Source organism: Quercus suber, unplaced genomic scaffold (genome assembly GCF_002906115.3).
Source record: "Quercus suber isolate HL8 unplaced genomic scaffold, Cork oak 2.0 scaffold_161, whole genome shotgun sequence".
Lineage (NCBI taxonomy): Eukaryota > Viridiplantae > Streptophyta > Magnoliopsida > Fagales > Fagaceae > Quercus > Quercus suber.
In genome coordinates, this window is record NW_027069622.1 from 733,991 (window position 1) to 755,320 (window position 21,330).

Consider the following 21,330-nt stretch of genomic DNA (forward strand, 5'->3'; position numbering starts at 1 on the left):
CCAGTAGCCGCGATCCCTCCCACGATCATCCTTATGTCTCCAATGGGGGGTCTAGGACGCTCATTATCCCGTCGGGGGGCCGGCTCTTGGCGATTGGGATCCGCTCTTTCTTTGTTGACGAATTTCTACAACTTCCCTTATCTAATGAGGGCTTCAATCAGCTGCTTCAGGTCATAGCAATCAGCTGTGTCGTGGCCGTGATCTCGGTGGAAACGACAATATTTGTCTCACGGCCATTTTCTTGGGTCGCTCTTTAGTTTCCCCGGGAACATCAGCGTTTCCTCGTCTTTGATTTGCATCAAAACTTGGTCAATCGAGGCATTTAGAGGGGTGAAACTTGTGAACCTTCCTCCCGGGGGCTTAGGGCACCTTTCGTCCCTTCTGTCTCCTGTCCTTGGTCTTTTCTGCCCTTGATCCTGACGCACGTCCGCCTGCCGTTCCCTCTTTCTGGGCTTTTCCTCCCTTGCTAGTAGCGCGTCTTCTGCGTTCATGTACTTGGTGGCCCTGTGGAGGACCTCTGACATGGTTTTGGGGTCGTTTTTGTATAGGGAAAATAAAAACTTGCCCTTCCACAACCCGTTCGTGAAAGCCGCCACCAGTATTTTGTCATCGGCTTCATCGATCGAGAGCGCTTCCTTATTGAAGCAGGTTATGTAGGATCTTAATGTCTCATCCTTTCTCTGTCTGATGTTCATTAAGCATGCTGTGGATTTCTTGTACCTGTGTCCCCCTATAAAGTGCGAGGTGAACTGAGCGCTCAATTCTTTGAAAGTGCTGATGAAGCTCGGTGTCAGTCGACTAAACCAAATTCTTGCGGGACCTTTCAGTGTGGTTGGGAAGGCCCTACACATGATTTCGTCCGGTACTCCTTGTAGATGCATCAAGGTCTTGAACGTCTCTAGGTGGTCTAGGGGATCCTTGACCCCATCATAACTCTCTATCTGAGGCATCTGGAACTTGTGTGGTAGGGGAAAGGAATTGACGGGGCCGGTGAATGGAGAGTCAGTCCGGTTTATTGGGTCGTCCAGGTCGCTGGACACTCGTCCCTTTAGGGCGTTCATCATGACCTCCATCTGTTCTTTCATCGCCTGCATCTCCGCGAACATAGGCGGAGGAGTCGCATCCATGAGGGATGGAAGGCTCGTGTTTTGTCGTTCTGGCCTACTTGGGGCGTTGCTCCCTTCAGGCCCTTCTCGGTCTCTTTGCATGGCGCTAGTACCTTCCTGATCCTCCCTCCGATTGCTGGGTGATGTGTTTCTTTGACGCAATTGTTCTTCTAGGTCATGATTTTGTTTGGTAAGGCGCTCCACGGCCGCAGTGAGAGTCCGAACCTGTCTTTCGAGTGCGGTTGTGGGTAGTTCCTCTCCTTGGATGTCGTTGGTTGTTGCCATCGAGCGAGTGAGCACCATGCAACCCTTCTGTCTCAGGGATGAAGCAACGTTTGACTACTTTCTTCTCAGTTTCCCACAAACGGTGCCAACTAATGAAGCTGAGAAATTCACCAGTAAGTCACACGATGCCTTCGCACTCGAACGTAAACCTACACAATGCAAAGAAGAAAACCTATCAAAGGGCACTGGTGTGGTGCCAGCCAAATACCCTCCGAAGGTTAAGTCAGAAAGTATTCTCACAACTCTAGAGTGCTAGAGAGGGTAAATAATGCGTACCTCTATTGGTGAGAGTATTGGGGCTTTTATAGTAGTCGAAAGTTTTCCCTCTTAGACTTGGCATCCAAGTCTTTTCCTTGTAGAAGTCTTCTTTTTTTAGAGTCCGAAACATGGTGGACAGATCTTCTCCTTATAGGGAAGATCTTCACCAATACATGAGAATCATAGAGTCCAAGTTGCGCAAGGACTCTTCTTTGGGCTTTACGAGAATGCGCCAAAGTGCTCCCACTAAGGGGCCCAACAGGCTCATGGCCAACCAGCCCACCTTTATTGCCTCCGTCCACATCAGGTCCGTCCACTTAAGGCCTTGTGTAAATAACGGGCTCGTCTATTCTTTAGTCCGTACACTCACTCTAGGCATCGTAGCGCGTATTTTCTCCCTTTCATACAGCTTTCACCTTTTCATAGTGGTAGTAGAGCTTGCATATTGTATCATATAGTGATAAATGACAGTGAGGTAAGTTCTTGATCAAATTCTGGTTTTTTGTGGTGACATTATATATATTCCTAGAGATTTGAAATTCTTATATCTTTTTTCTTGATTTTTTGAGAACTAAAGTTGCAGGCATTATCTTAAGTGTTGTAATTTTTATTTTATTATATTGAATTGATTGGATTTATCCCATGGTTTTTCACTATAAACTAAAGGGTTTTTTCACGTAAAATTTGGTGTATTCTTTCATGTTTGATTGCTTGCGTGATTTATATTTTACTAATCTCTAAATTATTCAATTTAAACAAAACGTGGAGGTTTTAGAGCTTCCAATGTCCCAACAATGTTGTTTTTTCTTTATTTTTTAGTTAAGATAGTTTGCAGGTGACATATATAGAATGCCATGCCTCGTGATATTATCAATATTTGACCAAAAACATAAAGAGGTAGAGATCATAAAAAAGAACTAGCTATTGAGCTGTAGCACAAATGGTACTTACTCTCCTTGTTAAAGTTCAAGAGTGAGATTTTGGATTCAAGACTCACTAGTTACATGTGTAGCTTACCGTAAAAAATACCTTTTGGATTTGCAAACTATTCCTTTGCTACAAAACACTTCTCATCTCAGATCTATCAGATGGATTGCTATATAAAGGAATTCCGCAATCCAAAGGAAATCCTGGAAGGTTAAGGAGAGTAAAAAATTAAAATAATAATCCATACGAGCATTAGTAGCAATATGATTTTGAATTTTCTTTTGGCGACAATAACCTAATCTGTGTGCTTTCACTTGTGATGATGACTCTAAAATTAAGCTTTTATACCCTTGGGAATCCTAGTGCAAAGGTCCCAAGTGGGTCAAGTCATCATGAGCTAAAATTGAAAATTCAGTTTCTAAAATCCCATAACTTGATCGATCAAGTTGTGTCAAGCATGAGTCAAGCTTCATTAAAGCTTGATCGATCACATGGAATCAAGCCGAGAGTTGAGGCAATAGAGCTTTCATAATCTTGAGCAATTTTCTTGTGTCTTAAAAATAGTTATTAGACACTAAAAACTAAGGATTGAATTACATCAAAAATGTGTTTTAACTCAAATTTGCCAACACTTACAACATTTGACTCTAACGGATAATATTTGTTCAACTTGATCGATTACAACTGATTTTACTAAACACAATAAATTCGCATGTCATCAATGATTGCTACACTGATGAACAAATTACTTGCAAAAAGGCTTGCTAGCGAAAGTTGATTTTTGTGTAAAATTGTGGGAAAAATGCTTATACGCCCCCTAAACTTTAAGGTGGTGACCATTACACTTTGAAAGACTTTTATTTTGGCCAATTTATTGTATGAGCTTTACATGTGCCAAATTAATACCTCAATTATTCTCCCATTAACATACTAACAAAAAAACGCACAGTAAAATTTAAAATACCAAAATCAATAATTTGAAGCCAAAGGAAAGAAGAGAGAGAAACTTTAGGTCAGTTTTGAGAGAGAGAGAGAGAGAGAGAGAGAGAGAGAGAGACGATCAAACTAAAACCACTGCAACATCCTTCCTACTGTTGAAATCACCATTCATGATCTCGCCGTGCCATTCAAACGCATATTTGGATATGCTGTTTGATAGCCACCATTTTTATTGCAGGGAAACTAGGTCTTGATAAAATTGTTGGACTACCCAACTCACATCCAAGTATATCTTATTTGATTTGTTCACTTTCCTCTCTTAATTTTTTAGTTTACTTTTAGTAATTTAGTCATTGTCAACCATGAGAAAACCAAAGTTATCAATTCTCTTTTAATGATTTTTTTAGTTTGTCTATTCAAACAAAATATTGTAATTTCGATCTATGTCATCATACCATTTTAGGATAAGAGCATTCGTATCAAGCCTTCTAAATTTTTTAGCATTTACAATCTCAAAACACTACTTTAACAATTTTAATACCTCATTTTACAATATACCAAACATCAAACATTCTATTTTTTTTTTTTTTTTACAACTTTATTTAAATAATATTATTTTTATTTTACCACTATGTCTCTCTCTTTCTCTGATGAAACCCACCACTTTCTTCTCAATCCAAGCAAACCCCAGTCATAGCCACACCCATGGCTAGCCATTACCAGCCACCACCACCATAAAAAAATATATATAAAAAAATAAAAAATAAAAAACCACCAGCCGACAGCCACCATAATCCCCAACCACCAAAATCACAAATCCAAACCCACATCCTCATACCACCATCAACCAGAAAAACAAAAACAAAAACAACCCAGAGACCCACGACTACCACAACTAGTATTGCCTCAGCCACAACAACCACACCTCAGTCACGGTCAACCATTGTCACAGCCATGGTCACACCCCCAACCACCACAATCACAACAAATTGCAACCCACCACATCCAAAAAAAAATTAATCACCCAAAACCACCATCAATGCCACCCACAACTGGGGGGGGGGGGCGTGAGGGGGGCAGGTGCCTCCTCTGAATTTTCAATTTTTTTTACTAATAATATTATAATGGCCTAAAATGCCTTATTTGCCCCCCTTGACACAAAAGACAAAAAAAAAATTTATCAATTCACAATACCTTTACTCAGTAGACTTCTCCTCCTACTACAATTCTAATATATAAAACCAATGGGTCCCACTTAAAAAAAAAAAAAAAATCTCTACATTGAATAGGATAGGAGTCTGAACACACTACACAGTAGCTTGATGGACTTTTAAAAACTAAAACGTACAACTATAATATTAAACCATGGGTCTCATTTGGTAATGATTAAAAAAATAAATAAAGATGGTTCATATCCATCAGTGACTTTGGCATTGATCTTACTAGTTGCAATAATTATTGTTGAAAGAACTTTTTTAGCAATGAACATAATTAAAATTAATTACGCAATCGAATAGGAGATTAGTGGATGAATGATTGCTTAGCCATATGTATTGAGAAAGACATATTCAAGACTATTGAGTGTGAAAAAATCATGCAGCGGTTTCAAAATATGAAAAATTGTCGAGGGCAATTGAGTAAAATAAGCTGGGTGTAAAATAATAAATTAAAGTTTACATTTTATGTTAGATTCTGTATGACAATTACATTATCATATAGTAGTTTATTTATTTTGTTATTAATATTGATTAATTTTTTTAGATTCATTTTTTACTTTCAATCTTGTCTTTTAATCTTGCCCCCCGACCTAAATTCCTAGCTCCGCCACTACCCACAACCTGCAAATCCGAACCCCACCAACTCATGACCACAATCGCTGAACCACCACCGTGCCTCATGACCACAATCACCGACCACAAACCCTTGAAGCTTAACAGAGAGCAAATGGGTTTTAGAACAGAGGCAGCGTGATGAAAAGGGAATGGATGATGCTTGGGTTGTGAGGGAGAACCAGAGAACGAGAGGCAAAGTTTGAGAAAGTGAACGAGAGTGATGAGAGTGAGCCGTGTCTGAGGAGGGAGAGAATTAGAAATCAATAAAATATTATAACATCTTGCTACGGTGCACTCTAAAAAATGAGAGTGCACTGTAGCAAGATGGCAAATCTTTTAGCATATGCAAGTTTTGATGGAGTGGGTTTTTGGGGTTTCAGATGCTAAAATTTAAGTTTTAGCATTTTTTCGATCCTTGATAAGGATGCTCTAATCGCTAATTTTATAATATATTTTTATAACACAAAATAAATATACCAAAAGTGTTCATCACATATTCACGTAGTCTATACCATATTAAAGTATAAACTGAAAACCAAATAATATACATTGTTAGTATCATCGCTACATGAATCAACAAGAGAGTGGAGAAGAAAAAAAAGGTAAGAATATTAAAGAAAAAAGATGAGAAACATCATACAGGGTCTTTTTTTTTTTTTGATATATACATCAGACAGGGTCAAAGATAACGTTTACTCCCTCACAAATTAGTCAGGCATTCACATTTCAATCTAGTCTATTAAAGAATCCCAAAGGAATGACCTTTCTGGGCACACCTTGCTCAGCATAGTCTTCAGATTTCCTATTGTAAGCTTCTCTTGGTATTCAGACCAAAACTCCGGGATTTGCGGATGCACATAATGAAAATCTAAGCATCCAGCCGACAGGTCAAAATGAAAAATTAAAAGGACAAAAGATAATTTACCTTTGTCAGCCATAATATGTAAGTGGCAGAATATGTGGCTTGCGTTTGGAAATCCTCAAAGTCATTATCTGGAACAGTTGAGCAAGAGTTGAGGAGATGCAACTCGTTATCAATAAAGGAATTGAAGCTGTTACTTATGCTGATCTTTAGCTCAGAATGTTAGGATACATCATGGAGATTGGTTGCAAATTGCTTCATCCAACACAAAGAAAGGAAGCGGCGATGAAGCCAAAGTGGCTGTTTGAAATGAAAGTCATAAGATAAAAACTCTTAAATAATAGGATCATTAATGGAATACTTAAAAAAAGTCAAGCACTAGCACGGAACCACTTTTTTTCTTCTTTTTCTTTTAATATGTGATTGGACCACAAAATTTCTGGTTACAAAGACAGACTATTTCTTTGATTGAAGAAATGACATCAGGAACACAGGTACTACAACAAGAAAGGCTCATAATGCAATAACTCATATGTTGGTGGACTACAGTTATACTTCTTTTTCTGGGGGTGGGGGGTTGTTATGTATCTGAAATGCTAGTATAATGTAAAACACAGACCATGAGTATTTAGTTGATTCCTGGATAACAGCACCAAAACAATATGACAATGAGATATCATCTTTAGTGGGGGGAGAATTCACAAATGAGAGAATTGGATTTGGTTAGAAATGTGTAGTTGGTACAAATTATCAATGTTATCATGCTGCAATCTGCAAAAAAAGGTGACAGGAAGATTACAGATCCTTTTTCAGATCTACGTACTATTACGAATCTTAACCCACTAATTTCAAGTTGAGAACAATCAAAGGTTCTCCTATATGAAGAGTTTGCCAATTAATAATAAAAAAATTCAAAAAAAATCCTGCCTATGTGCCACTATAGTCGGTCCAAATAAAAAAGTACATACCAAGGGTGCTTAATTTTAATTCAGGTTGAAGGAGTAAAAAGAGGTAGAGGGAGTCCGAAAATAACATAGGTAGACATAATGAAGTGGTGTATGATAAATAGGTAAAGAGAAGTGACTATGAGTATGATTTCAGATATGATAGAATGGATGAAAACAATACAAGAAGCAGAGCTGTGTTAGTTGAAGAAATCAAACTTATCAGAAAAAGAAAAAAATAATTTGAGAAGGTTCCATAAAGTCATCACCAATAGGATTAAGGCATAGTTGAGCTTCTTTGAGTTAAGGGTGTATTCCTCTCTTCCTATGTAACGCTTTATCAACCTTTCATTCCAATTGAGCTCTTCCTATCACACCAACATGTCAGGACATTTAAAAAAAAAAAAAAAACTTGTATAAATAGTCAAGACATTTAAAAAGCATAGTTGCAATCTACAAATCCTAAAACAATAAGTAACAGCAGTTGTAACTAAAAGCAGTCACATAATTATGAGAATTTGCTTTTGGGCGTGAAAGGATTTTACATTAGTGTCTTGGTGCTTAACTAACATTGTTTTTGAATCACCCAGCCCCATTTCTATTTCGTGTATTGTGTAACACATGCAATCACCCATAAACACTGTGCTTATTTATTAAGAAAAATGAATCAATAATGCCACTGATACCCAAAAGCTTAACCTGATAGGAAGGGGCATTATAAATTTATAATCTAAATTATATCAGTATTTAAACCTACGAACCAAGCAGACGAAAAAAGATGAGCCTAATTGGCTCTAAGCAGCTTCTTTTTAAGTAAAAGGTTCATTAATAAGGGAGCAACTCAAGTATGGGAAGTATACAAGACATACACCAACATTTATGAATGAAATCACTAAGATCACTCAGCCAAAGTAAATTAGAAAAAGAATACTGTCTTGAAGCTGGCATTCACTCATATAAGGATCCAAGGAATGAGAGAAGGAAGAAATGGAATACAATTCATAATGATATGAACATAAAGAGCAAACTTGCTTGTAGAAATGAAGAAAAATGTATCATGATGCATAGACGTTAAAGAATATTTTTACCTTCCATACTTCAGAAACTTCAACAGAGTAAACAGGGGATGTATTTTCAAGTTTTGAGTCTTTCAAAATCCGGAGCATTAGCCGCTGCAACAGTGATTGCAAGTTAGATTGAGACTATGGAAATCCCAGCTCATCACAGTAAGCATGTAAGAAATTGTAAGTGCCTTGCTCCAGATAAGATAATTAAAGCACATTAACACTATCTTTCTCTCCCTTGGGGTTAATTACTTTTTTTTTTCTCTCTTGAAGAATATGGTGTTCCTGTCCAGCCTTGTCTTCTTCCCACTCTAGGAATACAAAAGCATATGCAGCTACCATGGTTGAAACTATTTCTTCCACCTTAAAATTAAACGCATTTTCAGAAAAATAAGTAGTTGTAAAACCATCAAAAGATAATTAAAAGTCCAGTTGCTCCAAGCATTGGCATGTTCTTTAAGCGACTGTAAATGGCTCTTCAAACAGTTAAGCAACAGAAAATAACCAGTTATCACAACCATATGTCATGCTGCAAACATCTAGAATTTTATAAATTAAATGAAATAAACTAATGATGACATATTGCTAGCAAAATTAAGATATTCTGAAAGATTGGAAGCCTAGAAATAATAGGAATGGTGAACTCAAACCTCATCCTTCAAAGGTTGGTGTATATTTTTCCAATTTGTACAAACCCGACCTTGTGTCAAGGAAAGTGGGAATCCCCTAGTCTATGCATGATTACCAGATTCCTCCTTTTTGGAAAAAGGTTGGGCGGAGGGTCGGGTAGGGTGAGTGAGGACACAGAACTTAAATTGGAGCTTGTTCAAATTAATAAGAAAACTCACTCTGCGATGATGAAAGCAACAATTATCAGCAACGTGCAACCCTGCCCAATTTCTGGATTTCTCTAACTCATGTAGCACCTGTTCTCTTGTCATGTATGAAACAAGCCAGCAACGATGGTTCCATGCACGATAGTTCATTTTTTATCTCTGCACCACAAAAATTAAAAATAAAAATAAAGTCAACTTAAAACAGTGTTAGGTTTCTTCCTGGAACACTCTCCCTAAACATCATGGTATGACGGATATGCCAACAAAATGTGGTGGGCTAAATGTCAATAGTTAAGCCACCAATATTTATGGACAATTGCAGAAGCTAAAGAAACATTTGCATAATGATATGGTCAAAAGTTGCAATTAAAGAAGAAAGAATATTAGTGAATTAGCAGTAGCAAGAATATAAACTAGTTCCCCTAGGGGTCATCGCATAATGCACTCCATTATATGAATAATTATATGATCCAACTTCTGCACAGGGAATTCCACCTTCGTGTTTGGGATGCCAGTTCTTCAAGAGACAGGCTATATTAGTTTAATTTAATCACGCAAAATCCTTGGAAATAAAGCTTAACAACATCAAGCTTCATTCAACAGCCTGAGCTCAATTTATTTCGGTCCAAAAGAAAAATAGAAATAAAACAAAAAAGGTGGGAGACAAAAGGAGGAACTACATTTTCATCTCATTTTCTGTAAAATCAAATACAACCTCAATACTGTAATTTTTCATCCAAGAAGATTAAAAACTACTAGGATCATCTGCTGCCAGCAGTGCTAATTGTCATGGCTGACGACCAGCCACAGAGGCAGTGGCATGTAGCAGCATTTTAGGTGTGCATGGGTCCGTTTTGTTTGGCTTTGAGGCAAATCTAGAACTGAATCATAACCAAACCAGAGAAAAGGAAAACAAAACACACTAATCCAGGGAAAACAGCATTGTGAACTCCAATCTCAAGGCTTAATAGTTTCACCTCCAACAAGATAGATGCACCTGCCCATTTATAGGTAGATTTTCAGAACATAGGAAGATACAATCCAGCTATATCTCAGTAGCCAAGTAAACACTCATGCATTCTATTTCTGTTCACAGGTATTGAGTCTTTTCTTGGTGAACTAGATCTAGATAGCCTGTACCACTTAAATAATTATAACTCAACAGAGAAGCATCCTAGTGACTATCAAATCTTGAATCGTACTCATCCAAATTGATTTTTGAAACTGAAGTTCTTGTTTGCTTTAGGTAGTGTTTAAGAGAAACAAGCGAACACAGCAAATGTGAGAATGGAGTTTTTGTGCTGCTTTTTTTCTTTTTTTCCTTATTTGCAAAAAATTTGATTTCTTGTGGTTGGACTTGTCTTTATTACTTTTATTTTTGGACTAGTCATAATTAAAAAATTTTTTTTTTTTTTTTTTTCCCACTAACCACAAATCCCACTCAACCACCGCCATAGCCACAACAACCATAGCCATTGTCACCTTCACCCACAACCTTAACCCCCAATCACCAAAATCACAACCAAATCTCAAACCCAAACCCACGACTGCATCACTAACAACTAGTGGCGGAGCCAGGATTTTGGTTCAGAGGAGGCAAAATTAAAAGACAACATTTAAAGTGAAATTAATCTAAAAAATATTAATCGATAATAATAACAAAATAAATAAACAATTATAAGAAAATAAATATATTTCATATCATTAAAATAAATAAACAAAATTAACCAATTCATAGTTACTACAAAATCTACAACAAAAAGTTTACAAACTGATGTGATAAAAATGTGATTAGTGTTATTTAAACAATATAATGAATAGATGTTTGTGATTATTTTTTGTAAGGCGAAAACACCATTATGGTCCCTACATTTTGGTGTCACAGTCATTTTGGTCTCTACATTTTAATAGCAATCAATTTGGTCCTTATTATTTTCGACTTGCAATCAATTTGGTTCCTACTGTTAATTCACTAACGAAAAATGTTTACGTGGCTAATGGATTGCAAAGTTGACACACTTGACACTTATGTGGCAAATAAAATTAAATAAAAAATATTTAATAAATATTTAAAAAACCAGGTTAGCACTTAAATTCAAAAATAAAATCAATTTCTCAATTTTAAAGAAAGAAAAAAAAAATGTTAGAGTGTTTTTAGTTTTTCTTGCATTTTCTTAGCAATCAAACACAAACACCAAAAAAAAAAAAAAAAAAGAACGTAGAGAATTCAAAATTTTATGCTCCATTATTTTCACTATGTTTTCTCACGAACCAAACAGGAGCAGGTGAACTAAACAAATGTGGATCTAACTAAAAAAATCAAAGTAGAAATGCGAAATCAAAGAGAACAAAAAAATTAAATCAGTTGCTAAATTTTATGAGATTATTTTGAGTTATTAGCCCAGATGACCATCCACAAAAGAAAAACCAATATTTCATTATCATTCCAAAGAATCTTTACATAACAAAAAGCTAATTTATTACAAATCTATCATATACCCATAACCCATAAAAAGCCAACAAATCCAACAAGAAACCCATTCTTAAATATGGCTCGGTTTTGACTCTTTGATCTCTCTCTAGCATTGAATCAGTGGCAAAGGTTTGACGGCAGAAAGACTTGGTGGAGATTTATGGACGTCCGAGGGTCGTGACAGAGCAAGGAGGCTTTGCCTTCTTTCAATCAAAGAGAGAGAAAAGGGTTATAGATTGGGTTTAGAGAGAGTGGGGTTTGGCCGTGAGAAACAAGAACCACCACCTGGAGTGGTGATTGTGACGAGTGGCAACAAAGAACGAGGGGTTGCTCTACCATGGTTGTTCAGATTGCTCTGGCCACTGAGTCCAAGCTAGAAACGCAGAACAAATTTGGACATCATGAAATCACATAGAACAAATACTCACCAAACCCACTTCCAAACGGACCTTCATGGATGAAATGGCTAGAGAGAGACTAGAATTAGAAGTCATAACTCATAAGGAGCGAGAGATAGAGCCATGGAATTTGGTCTATGGGAAGAGAGTTTAGAGTTTAAGTCTTTACGACCATAGGTGTCAAATTTTTAAGACAGAGGACAAATCTGGATAAATCATATGTTGCTTTAAAATCTGGGTTTATGTAAATTATATTGATAATTTTGATTTTTATGTGTCTGTGTTTGGTTGCTTAGAAAATAAAAGAAAAACAAAGAATGCTCTAACAATATTTTTTTTTCTTTCTTTAAAATTGAGAAATTGATTTTTTTTTTTTCAATTTAATTGCTAACCTGGCATTCTAAATATCTATTAAATATTTTTTATTTTATTTTATTTGCCACATAAGCATCAAGTGTGCCAATTATGCAATCGGTTAGCCACATCAGCATTTTCCGTTAGTGAATTAACGGTTGTGACCGAATTGATTGCAAGTTAAAAATAACAAAGATCAAATTAATTGCTATTAAAATGTAGGGACCAAATTGACTGTGACACCAAAATGTAGGGACTAAAATAGTGTTTTCACCTATTTGTAATTGGTGACATGCCAATTTGTAAGATGTAAATAGTAAAATTTGCAGTATCTCTAGCATCCCTTAACAATAAAATACTGCAAAAAGTATCATTAATAGTGAAATTAATGATAGAAATTAAAATAATAAAAAATTGTGAAATAGGTGTCAAACGTGGGATAAAACAAAAGCTTACAAGAACAGTAGAATAGGTGAAAATGGGATATGATTTGATGTTTGAGAAAACTTTTTTTTTTTTTTTTTTACTTTCTTTTACTTGTGTTAGATTCGCTTTCAAGTTTCAACCTATTGGAGTCATTTTTTCCTTTCTTTTTCCTGTGTCAAAGTCCCTTAAGATTACAATTACATATACAAGGAAATTTTAGGTGGAGTCAGAGAAGGGAGGGGGGGGGGGGGGGGAGGGGGGGGGGGGGGAGGTGCCCCCCTCACCCCCTTCTAGCTCTGCCATTGCTAACAACAATCGAAAAAACAAAAACAAAAACAAAAGCCAATCAGAGATCAAACCACCGTCAAAAATCAAAGAGAGAGAGATGTGGGTTGATTTGGGTTTCTAGATTCAACAATCTCACTATATATGGGTTGGGTTGATGGAAGTGGTGACTTGATGGAGTGTGTGGTGAAGAAATGGTGGCTGAGAGAGAGGATTGTGGGTTGGGTTTTGAAGGAGAAAGGTGGCTGAGAGGGAGAGAGTGACAAAGAGAAATTTGAGAGAGAGTAGAGAGTGTTAATTAGGACTGTAAACGAGCCAAGCTTTGTCGAGTAGTGTGTGTTTGAGCTTGGCTCGTTAATAAAAATCAAATGCTCAAGTTTGGCTTGAGCTTGAAACAAGCCTAAAAACAATGTTTGAACTCAAGCTCGTGAGAGTGCCAAAAAGCTTGAGCTCGGTTTGGCTTTGCTTGATTAATTAGTCAAGCGAAGCTCGAGCTTAATATCAAGCTCAAGTAAAGCTTTTTAGCTAGGGATAAAAAATAAAAATTGCATCATCAAATGCTTATATCACCCAAAATGAAGTAAACAAATATATATATATATATATAATATACTCATTTTATCATGCTTCTAACACTTGTGATTAGAAATTGTTTAAATTACAACTTTACATAATTAAATCCATCCATCATCATTCATTGTCTATAGCTTGAGTAACTGTTCAAAATACAATTTTTACATCCACATTTGTCATTTGTGCAACTATAATCTTCACAAATCTAAATAAATTAATATTCCAAAACATATATGAATAAACAAGCTATAAATTAATATTCCAAAGTATATGTGTAATGTTATAATAATGAGTTTATTTAGTAAACATATATCAAGCTATAAACGAGCCTAAACTCGACATGTTTTGTATCGAGCCCTATTGTTCATGAGCTTGGTCATGAACAATTTTTTTTGCTTCAGCTCGGCTTGTTTATCAAACAAGCCTAAAACTAAAGCTCAAGCTTGACTTATTTGTAAACAAACAAATATGAACGAGCTTTTTATCGAACCAAACTCGAGTTGTTCATGAACGGCTTGGTTTGTTTACAGCCCTAAGTGTGAGATCTAAGAGGAGAGAGAGAAGGGGAATAAAAAACAATAAAAAATGAGTAGCAACTTGTTATAGTAAGGTGTTAGTAATAACATCTTAGTGTAGCAAGGTGCTAAAAAATTTAAAATTTAGCACCATTGATGTTGGGCTTTTTTAGTGATTTTGTTGCTAAAAATAGTTTTTAGCATTTATCACACCTTTGGTGTGAATGCTCTTTAGAGGTGAATGCTCAAAGAGGCGTAAGGTACGGTTAACGCGTATACAGATGTGGAAGGAAAAAAAAATTGTTAAATTGAAAAGCTAGGCCGCCTACCTTGTTTGACACGAAGAGTCGAAGACCGTCCAAGAAAGTGGAAAGTGAAAGGACTTGCAAGTTGCTGAAGTAACAATGTAATATTGACTTCAGGTCTCCGACTGCGACAGTCTTTGGTATCCAATACATATTATAGAATATAGACATTAGTACATTGAGAAAAACCTATTGACTCAATGTAAAATTAGTGTGAACGGGAATAGATTTGGAACTAGTAAGAAGCTGCTTTTCTGAGACGTGCTTTATGGAGAAAAATTTCTCCCACAAGGCCCTTACAAAATCGAGGGTCCTACTTGGAATACTTCAGCCAATGCTTGACTCCTGAGCAGAATCGGAGATAATGTGTTGTAGAAACTGATCAATACAAGACTCTCATCAGTCTTCTATAAATCACCATCCAATAATGTAATATTGACTTCAGGTCTCCGACTGCGACAGTCTTTGGTGTCCAATACATATTATAGAATATAGACATTAGTACTTTGAGACAAAACTCAATGTAAAATTAGTGGGAACGGGAATAGATTTGGAACTAGTAAGAAGCTGCTTTTCTGAGACGTGCTTTATGGAGAAAGACTTCTCCCACAAGGCCCTTACAAAATTGAGGGTCCTACTTAGAATACTTCAGCCAATGCTTGACTCCTGTGCAGAGTCGGAGATAATGTGTTGTAGAAACTGATCAATACAAGACTCTCATCAGTCTTCTATAAATCACCATCCAATTAGTATCATTTCGTGGGTTGCTGCTATTTTACATAATCTTTTATTTTAGCAACTGATCATGGACGGTTCCTTAGGATCCATTAGACTCCTTTTCCTTGGCTTGCTCATTATTGCAAGTATTCATCCCAACTTCTTCTGCAGCGGAGATTATGAGGTTCATTGCATTGAAAGCGAGCGACATGCCCTTCTCAAGTTCAAGCAACATCTTAAAGATCCCTTAAACAGGCTGGCCTCTTGGGCTGGTGATGGGGATTGTTGTCAATGGGCGGGTGTTGTCTGCCACAATGTTACTGCTCATGTCCACGAACTCCATCTTAGAAGCTTTCCTCCTTCGCGTGATTTTCTTACTAATGAGTACCAACACGAAGTACAATATGAAGCTTACATGCAGTCAATGTTTGGTGGTAAGATAAATCCTTCTTTGCTTGATTTGAAGCATTTAAATTACTTGGACCTGAGCAACAATGATTTCAGTGGTACTCAAATTCCCAAATTCCTCGGCTCAATGGGGAGTTTAAGATATCTTAATCTCTCTAATGCGAGATTTGAGGGTGTGATACCTCATCAACTAGGAAATCTCTCAAATTTGTGCTATCTCGATCTTCAAGGTTATGGTTTATATGCCAATAACCTTCAATGGCTTTCTGGTCTTCCTTCACTACAGCATCTTGATATGAGTCATGTAAATCTTAGAAAAGCCTCTGATTGGTTACAGGTGACAAGCAAACTCATGTCCTTGTTAGAGTTAAGGTTGTCGGATTGCGAACTTCATTTCATTCCATCCACACCCAATGGTAACCTTTCATTTCTTGTCTCCCTTGATCTTTCTGGGAACCTTTTTGAGAACACTTTTATTCCATTATGGATCTTCAGTCTTCCAAATCTAGTTTCTTTTGATCTATCTAACAATGGCTTTCAAGGTCCAATCCCTGATGAACTCCAAAACATGACCTCTCTTAAACACATCTATCTATCGGAGAACCATTTCAACCATCCAATTCCCATTTGGTTGTATAGTTTTAGTCATCTTAAGTTTCTTGACCTTCACTCCAATAATTTGCAAGGTACAATCTCTAGTGCCATTGAAAACCTAACATCTGCTATTAGTATTGATTTTTCATACAATGAACTTGGAGGAAAGGTACCAAGATCGTTGGGTAATCTTTGTAACTTAAGGGAAATCAAATTGTCATCCAACAAATGGAGTCAAGAGATATCTGAAATCTTAGAAAGTTTATCAGGGTGTCTTTCCGAGAAACTAGAGATCTTAGAATTAACAGAAGCTCAACTTCTTGGTCATTTGACAGGTGAACTTGGGATGTTCAAAAATCTAGTCAAACTTAATTTTGTGTATAATTCAATTTCAGGACCAATTCCAATGTCTCTAGGAAATCTCTCATCTTTAAAATTCCTGGATCTTTCAAATAATCAATTCAGTGGAACTCTTCATCAAAACTTTTGGCAACTGAAAAATCTAGTCAGAGTTACTTTTTCAAAGAATTCAATTTCTGGTCCAATTCCAGTGCCTTCAGGGAACCTTTCATCTTTGGCATTCTTGGATTTTTCACATAATCAATTCAATGGAACTCTCCATCAAAATTTTGGGCAATTTAAAAATCTTGTCAGACTTTCTATTTGGAATAATTCAGTTTCGGGTCCAATTCCAGCTTCTTTAGGGAATCTTTCATCTTTGAGAATTCTGGATCTTGCAAATAATCAATTCAAAGGATCTCTCCCTCAAAATTTTGGACAACTTTCTAAACTAGAGAATGTACTTATTGAATCAAATATGTTGGAAGGTGTTGTGTCCGAAGTTCATTTTTCCAATTTGACAAGATTGACTGAATTTTTTGCATTTGGAAACCGACTGACTTTAAAAGTAAGTCATGATTGGATTCCTCCTTTTCAGCTTGAGAAATTAAACTTGCAATCATGGAATTTAGGGCCAAAATTTCCTCAATGGCTTTGTTCACAAAGATATCTTAGTCATTTGGACATATCCAACACAGGAGTTTTAGATGTGGTTCCTCTTTCATTTTGGGACTCATCTTCTCAGTTCGAATATCTAAATCTTGCAAACAATCTATTCCATGGAGAGATTCCAAATTGTCCCATGATTTTGTCTACTTCTTTAGTGATTGATTTGAGTTCAAACCACTTCAATGGTCCATTACCTTGTATATCCTCTAATGCGATTGTGCTAGATCTTTCTAACAATTCATTTTCTGGATCTATTTCACACCTTTTGTGTTTCAAGGTGAATGAGTCCAAACAATTAGGATTTCTCAATCTTGAAAAAAATCACTTATCAGGAAAAATACCTGATTGTTGGACAGAGTGGAAGAAGTTAGAGTTCTTGAATTTGGGGAACAACAATTTTACTAGTAGCATTCCAGAATCCATCAGATCCTTGACTCTTCTAAAGTCTTTGCGCCTACACAACAACAAACTCTCAGGAAAATTACAATCATCTTTGAAAAATTGTGAAAAGTTGGAGAATATTGATGTTGCTGAAAATGAGTTTTTTGGAAGCATACCTTCATGGATAGGACATAAATGGTCAAGCTTGATGATTCTCAACCTTCGCTCAAATAATTTCCAAGGTCACATACCAGAAGAACTTTGTGCTCTAACTTCACTCCAGATTTTGGACCTGTCACATAATAAGCTATCTGGAAGCATGCCTACATGTGTTAAAAATTTCAGTGCTATGGCCACAAAAAATTTTTCAAATCATGACATGAGTTTTCACTTCACATCTTCTTATGATGAAATTCTCCCTCGTGAAAGTGCATTGCTTGTGATAAAGGGAAGAGTTTTTGAGTATAGCACCATTCTCCAGCAAGTCAAAAGTATAGATATTTCCAGTAATTGTTTATCAGGAGAGATCCCCATGGAAGTGACCAATCTCCAAGGATTACAATCATTGAATCTATCATATAATCTCTTGATTGGAAGAATTCCAGAGAATATAGGTAATATGGGATCATTGGAATCGATCGATTTCTCCGTAAACCAACTTTCTGGTCAAATTCCCTCAAGTATATCAAGTTTGACATTTTTAAATCATTTGAACTTGTCAAACAACAATTTGATAGGGAAAATTCCTTTAAGCACTCAACTACAAAGTTTCAATGCATCCAGTTTTATTGGAAACAAACTTTGTGGACCACCACTTATTGATGATTGTACTATAAGTGGTGTACAACCCAACAATGGATATATAGGGGTTAAAGATAGGGGTGGACTTATAGTAGATTGGTTCAATGTTGTGAGCCTGTTACTCGGTTTTGTGGTTGGGTTTTGGATTGTATGTGGTCCCTTACTATACAAGAAGCAATGGAGAATGATGTACTTCCAATTTCTGGATCAGATGTGGTACAAGCTCAAGGATGTTGTTTCATTGTAAGTAAATGTTTAAGATTATTAATATTTTGTGCAAATGTCATGTGATGATATTAATCAATATTTTAATGATTTTTATATAACATATGTGCTAGTTAACTTATATTCTTAGTTAATTCACTTCATTGGCATATGTAAATATATGGTGTTTTTCCCATGAACGTTGAAGGCAATACTTGTACTTTCATTTAATCCCTATAGATTAATATTGTAAAATGAAATTTCAGTTCATACAAATAATTGATTCGTTGCAGTCACATTTTTAAAGAAAAGATATATTCCCATAGGCGAGCTATGCGTTCATCCCGCTATCATGGTAGTTCTCTTTAGAAACACTGATCATTTTGTGAAGTCTCAACGAAAGACAACCAAATCTATATATATATATATATATATATACACAAAGACCTCACATGAGAGAGTATGAAGTTCTACCATATTGATATGGTGCATTTTCTTACTTTCCAACTTCCATTCATGTAATGAAACCATACGGGGCTGAATAATGACTATCCTGGCCGGGTTAAAAACTCATTTCAACTGCTGCTATGCATTAGCCACCTATTGTCACTATGGTGCTCAAAGGCCCTATAGGAAATTTTTGGTTTAACTATATATTCTTGCTAGATATCAACATAACACTTTCGTGCACATTTTAATTTAGTCTTCTTTTTCTTTTGATTTTAACTAGCTCTCAATCAATGTTCATTCTTTGTTGTTAATTAGTGATTCCATAAAACATTTGGATATTAATGTTTTTATTCTTGATCAATTTTGAGTGTTATTTGGATGTAGTTAAGCATCAATGCAGTAGACCTCATGTTAGTTTATGTGCTGCTTAATGTACTTTGTGCAAGAAGGTGAATTAAATGGTCTGAGTTTACATGTGCAGGAGCTGAACTTTATGCGGTCTTCTGTAGGAAGTGGATTATTCAGATAATGACACAATAAAACATTAAAGAATGTAAATTTCATTCATGTTTTCCCACTAGAAGGAACTTTGCTTTTTTATTTAATAATAATTTATAGTTCTAAGGCAATGGAATGCTTATATGTGGCAATTTGCTATGTAAAGTTATGAAGTTTTCCATGTATGATGAAGAATTTTAGAATTGAAAGCTTTAAGGGGGCATCCAAATATATATGTTCTTGGAATTACATTTTAACCATTGTCGTTTGTGACTTTTAAATGACTACATATTGCAAATGGTTATGTTGACATTTGTTTGAGATACTTACGAAAAATAACATAGAATGTTGCCAAATCTAAATTTGACGGACTTGACTAACTAGGACTCACTAGAATCTTTAATTTTAATATTGAGCTTTAATAGGATTTGATTAAAAAATGATGTTGAAATAGGAGTAATTCTTTATATTTTATTTTATGTTGATGTCTACGATTAATTAAACATTTCAAATATATTTGTCTCCTTACCCTTCTACTTTTCATGAAAAAGAATATCAAGGTTTGGCATCAATAATATGACTAGGACTAGGGTTTGGTTTGAATTTAGTTTAATGATTAAAAATTTGTAAATTAATCATGACTAACGTTAATAATATTAATGAACCCAAGAGGTTATAAGATATTTTTTTGATAAAATATTTCAAAATGCACCGTGCTTCACTTGGGATATTGACTAGTTGTGTATGATTGTCCAAGGCTATCGGTAGGATCCCTTCCAAGTAGTTTCTAAGTTGAAAGCTTAAGCTACAATACAAATTAGTGGGTCTCTAAAATCAACTTCTCGTTCCCAAATTTGGCATTAAATATCTAAGGAGAATATCTTAGGGCTATTTTCTGTAAATCTTTAAGAAATAAATAAAATTAACTTGGATCTTCATTTTAAAAATTTTCACTTTTTTTTTTTGAATGTTAATTAAATGTACAAAATTTTTTGATGCAATAGTAAATTTATTGCTATGCTTTTGTTTTCTCAAGTCTTTCAAATGAAAATTAATTTTTTGACAATTGTAAGTTCATTGCTATGCTACCACTGCGCACCCTTGTTATGGTGGTCACTCCACAAGTATAAATGCTTGTGGGGTGTGGGGGGTAAGAGTCGGGGTTCAAGTCTCTAGGAAGAAGCTTCACACACATATACACTTAGATTAGGCTAGAATAAAAATTCTATCTTGTATTCAAAAAAAAAAAAAAAAAAAAGTTTACTGCTGTGCTTTTGTTTTCTCAAGTTTTTCAAATGACAGTTAATTTTTATGACATTTACACTAAATATTAAAACTAGATGGTTCATTTATTTAAAATGTCTCTAATTGTGCTTTCTTTTAGTTTAGGATTTTTTAAACTAGATGGTTTAATTATTTAGAGAAATATCAATTATGTTATGTAATGTTGTGCATGTAGAGGAGCAATAGAGAGAATGTTGTAAGGGTCTGATTTACCGTAATGTGAATCACATCAAAGTCATATCACCGTAATATGAACATTTCAGTGTTTGGTTCATTTTATTATTTACAAGATCACAGTAATCCAAGATTATAAAATACTTCATATTACCCAAATCTCATTACCTTATTAAATGGGGTAATCTTATATCATAAATTAGCAAGGAATATATAGTTTGTTCAATTGACAAAATTGATGATACTAATAAATTTTATTCACAAAATTGTCCTAATATATTTTTTTTCTCTCTCTATGGACTAGATTCTAGCCCCTCTCTTGTAGTAGGAACCTTAGCCGCCAGAAAACCAAGGCTTGTTCACCGATCTAGTCGAGTGAACTCAATGGAACCCTAGACATTTGATCGTTCTCAAACCTAAAGCTATCAC

The 21,330-nt window shown here is 35.6% G+C and overlaps 3 protein-coding genes across 3 annotated transcripts; 1 reads left to right on the top strand and 2 right to left on the bottom strand.

Annotated features, from left to right (window-relative positions):
• Positions 1-227: 227 nt before the first annotated feature.
• LOC136069297 (uncharacterized) lies at positions 228-1,391 on the bottom strand. The gene has a single exon (XM_065777653.1). The coding sequence runs from the start codon at positions 1,389-1,391 to the stop codon at positions 228-230; it is 1,164 nt and encodes a 387-aa protein (XP_065633725.1).
• Positions 1,392-6,217: 4,826 nt separating this feature from the next.
• Positions 6,218-9,284, bottom strand: LOC112018513 (uncharacterized). The gene is made up of 4 exons (XM_065777690.1): positions 9,066-9,284; positions 8,242-8,325; positions 7,423-7,521; positions 6,218-6,509 (listed from the first exon to the last, which is right to left on the bottom strand). Exons 1-4 carry the CDS (start codon positions 9,201-9,203, stop codon positions 6,432-6,434), a joined length of 399 nt encoding a protein of 132 aa, XP_065633762.1. The 5' UTR covers positions 9,204-9,284; the 3' UTR covers positions 6,218-6,431.
• Positions 9,285-14,871: 5,587 nt separating this feature from the next.
• On the top strand, positions 14,872-19,700 carry LOC112018333 (receptor-like protein EIX2). Its single transcript, XM_024050851.2, has 2 exons — positions 14,872-18,534; positions 19,427-19,700. The coding sequence occupies exons 1-2, from the start codon at positions 15,188-15,190 to the stop codon at positions 19,431-19,433; spliced, it is 3,354 nt and encodes a 1,117-aa protein (XP_023906619.1). The 5' UTR covers positions 14,872-15,187; the 3' UTR covers positions 19,434-19,700.
• The last annotated feature ends 1,630 nt before the right edge of the window (positions 19,701-21,330 follow it).

Coding starts and splice junctions, on each gene's coding strand:
- LOC112018333 (XM_024050851.2), top strand. CDS start 15,188: ATGGACGGTTCCTTAGGATCCATTAGACTCCTTTTCCTTGGCTTGCTC.
- LOC136069297 (XM_065777653.1), bottom strand. CDS start 1,391: ATGGCAACAACCAACGACATCCAAGGAGAGGAACTACCCACAACCGCA.
- LOC112018513 (XM_065777690.1), bottom strand. CDS start 9,203: ATGAACTATCGTGCATGGAACCATCGTTGCTGGCTTGTTTCATACATG. Junction 7,522..8,241: donor AAGTTTCTGAAGTATGGAAG/GTAAAAATATTC, acceptor TTGGTGTGATAG/GAAGAGCTCAATTGGAATGA. Junction 6,510..7,422: donor ACTATGCCTTAATCCTATTG/GTGATGACTTTA, acceptor CATTTCAAACAG/CCACTTTGGCTTCATCGCCG.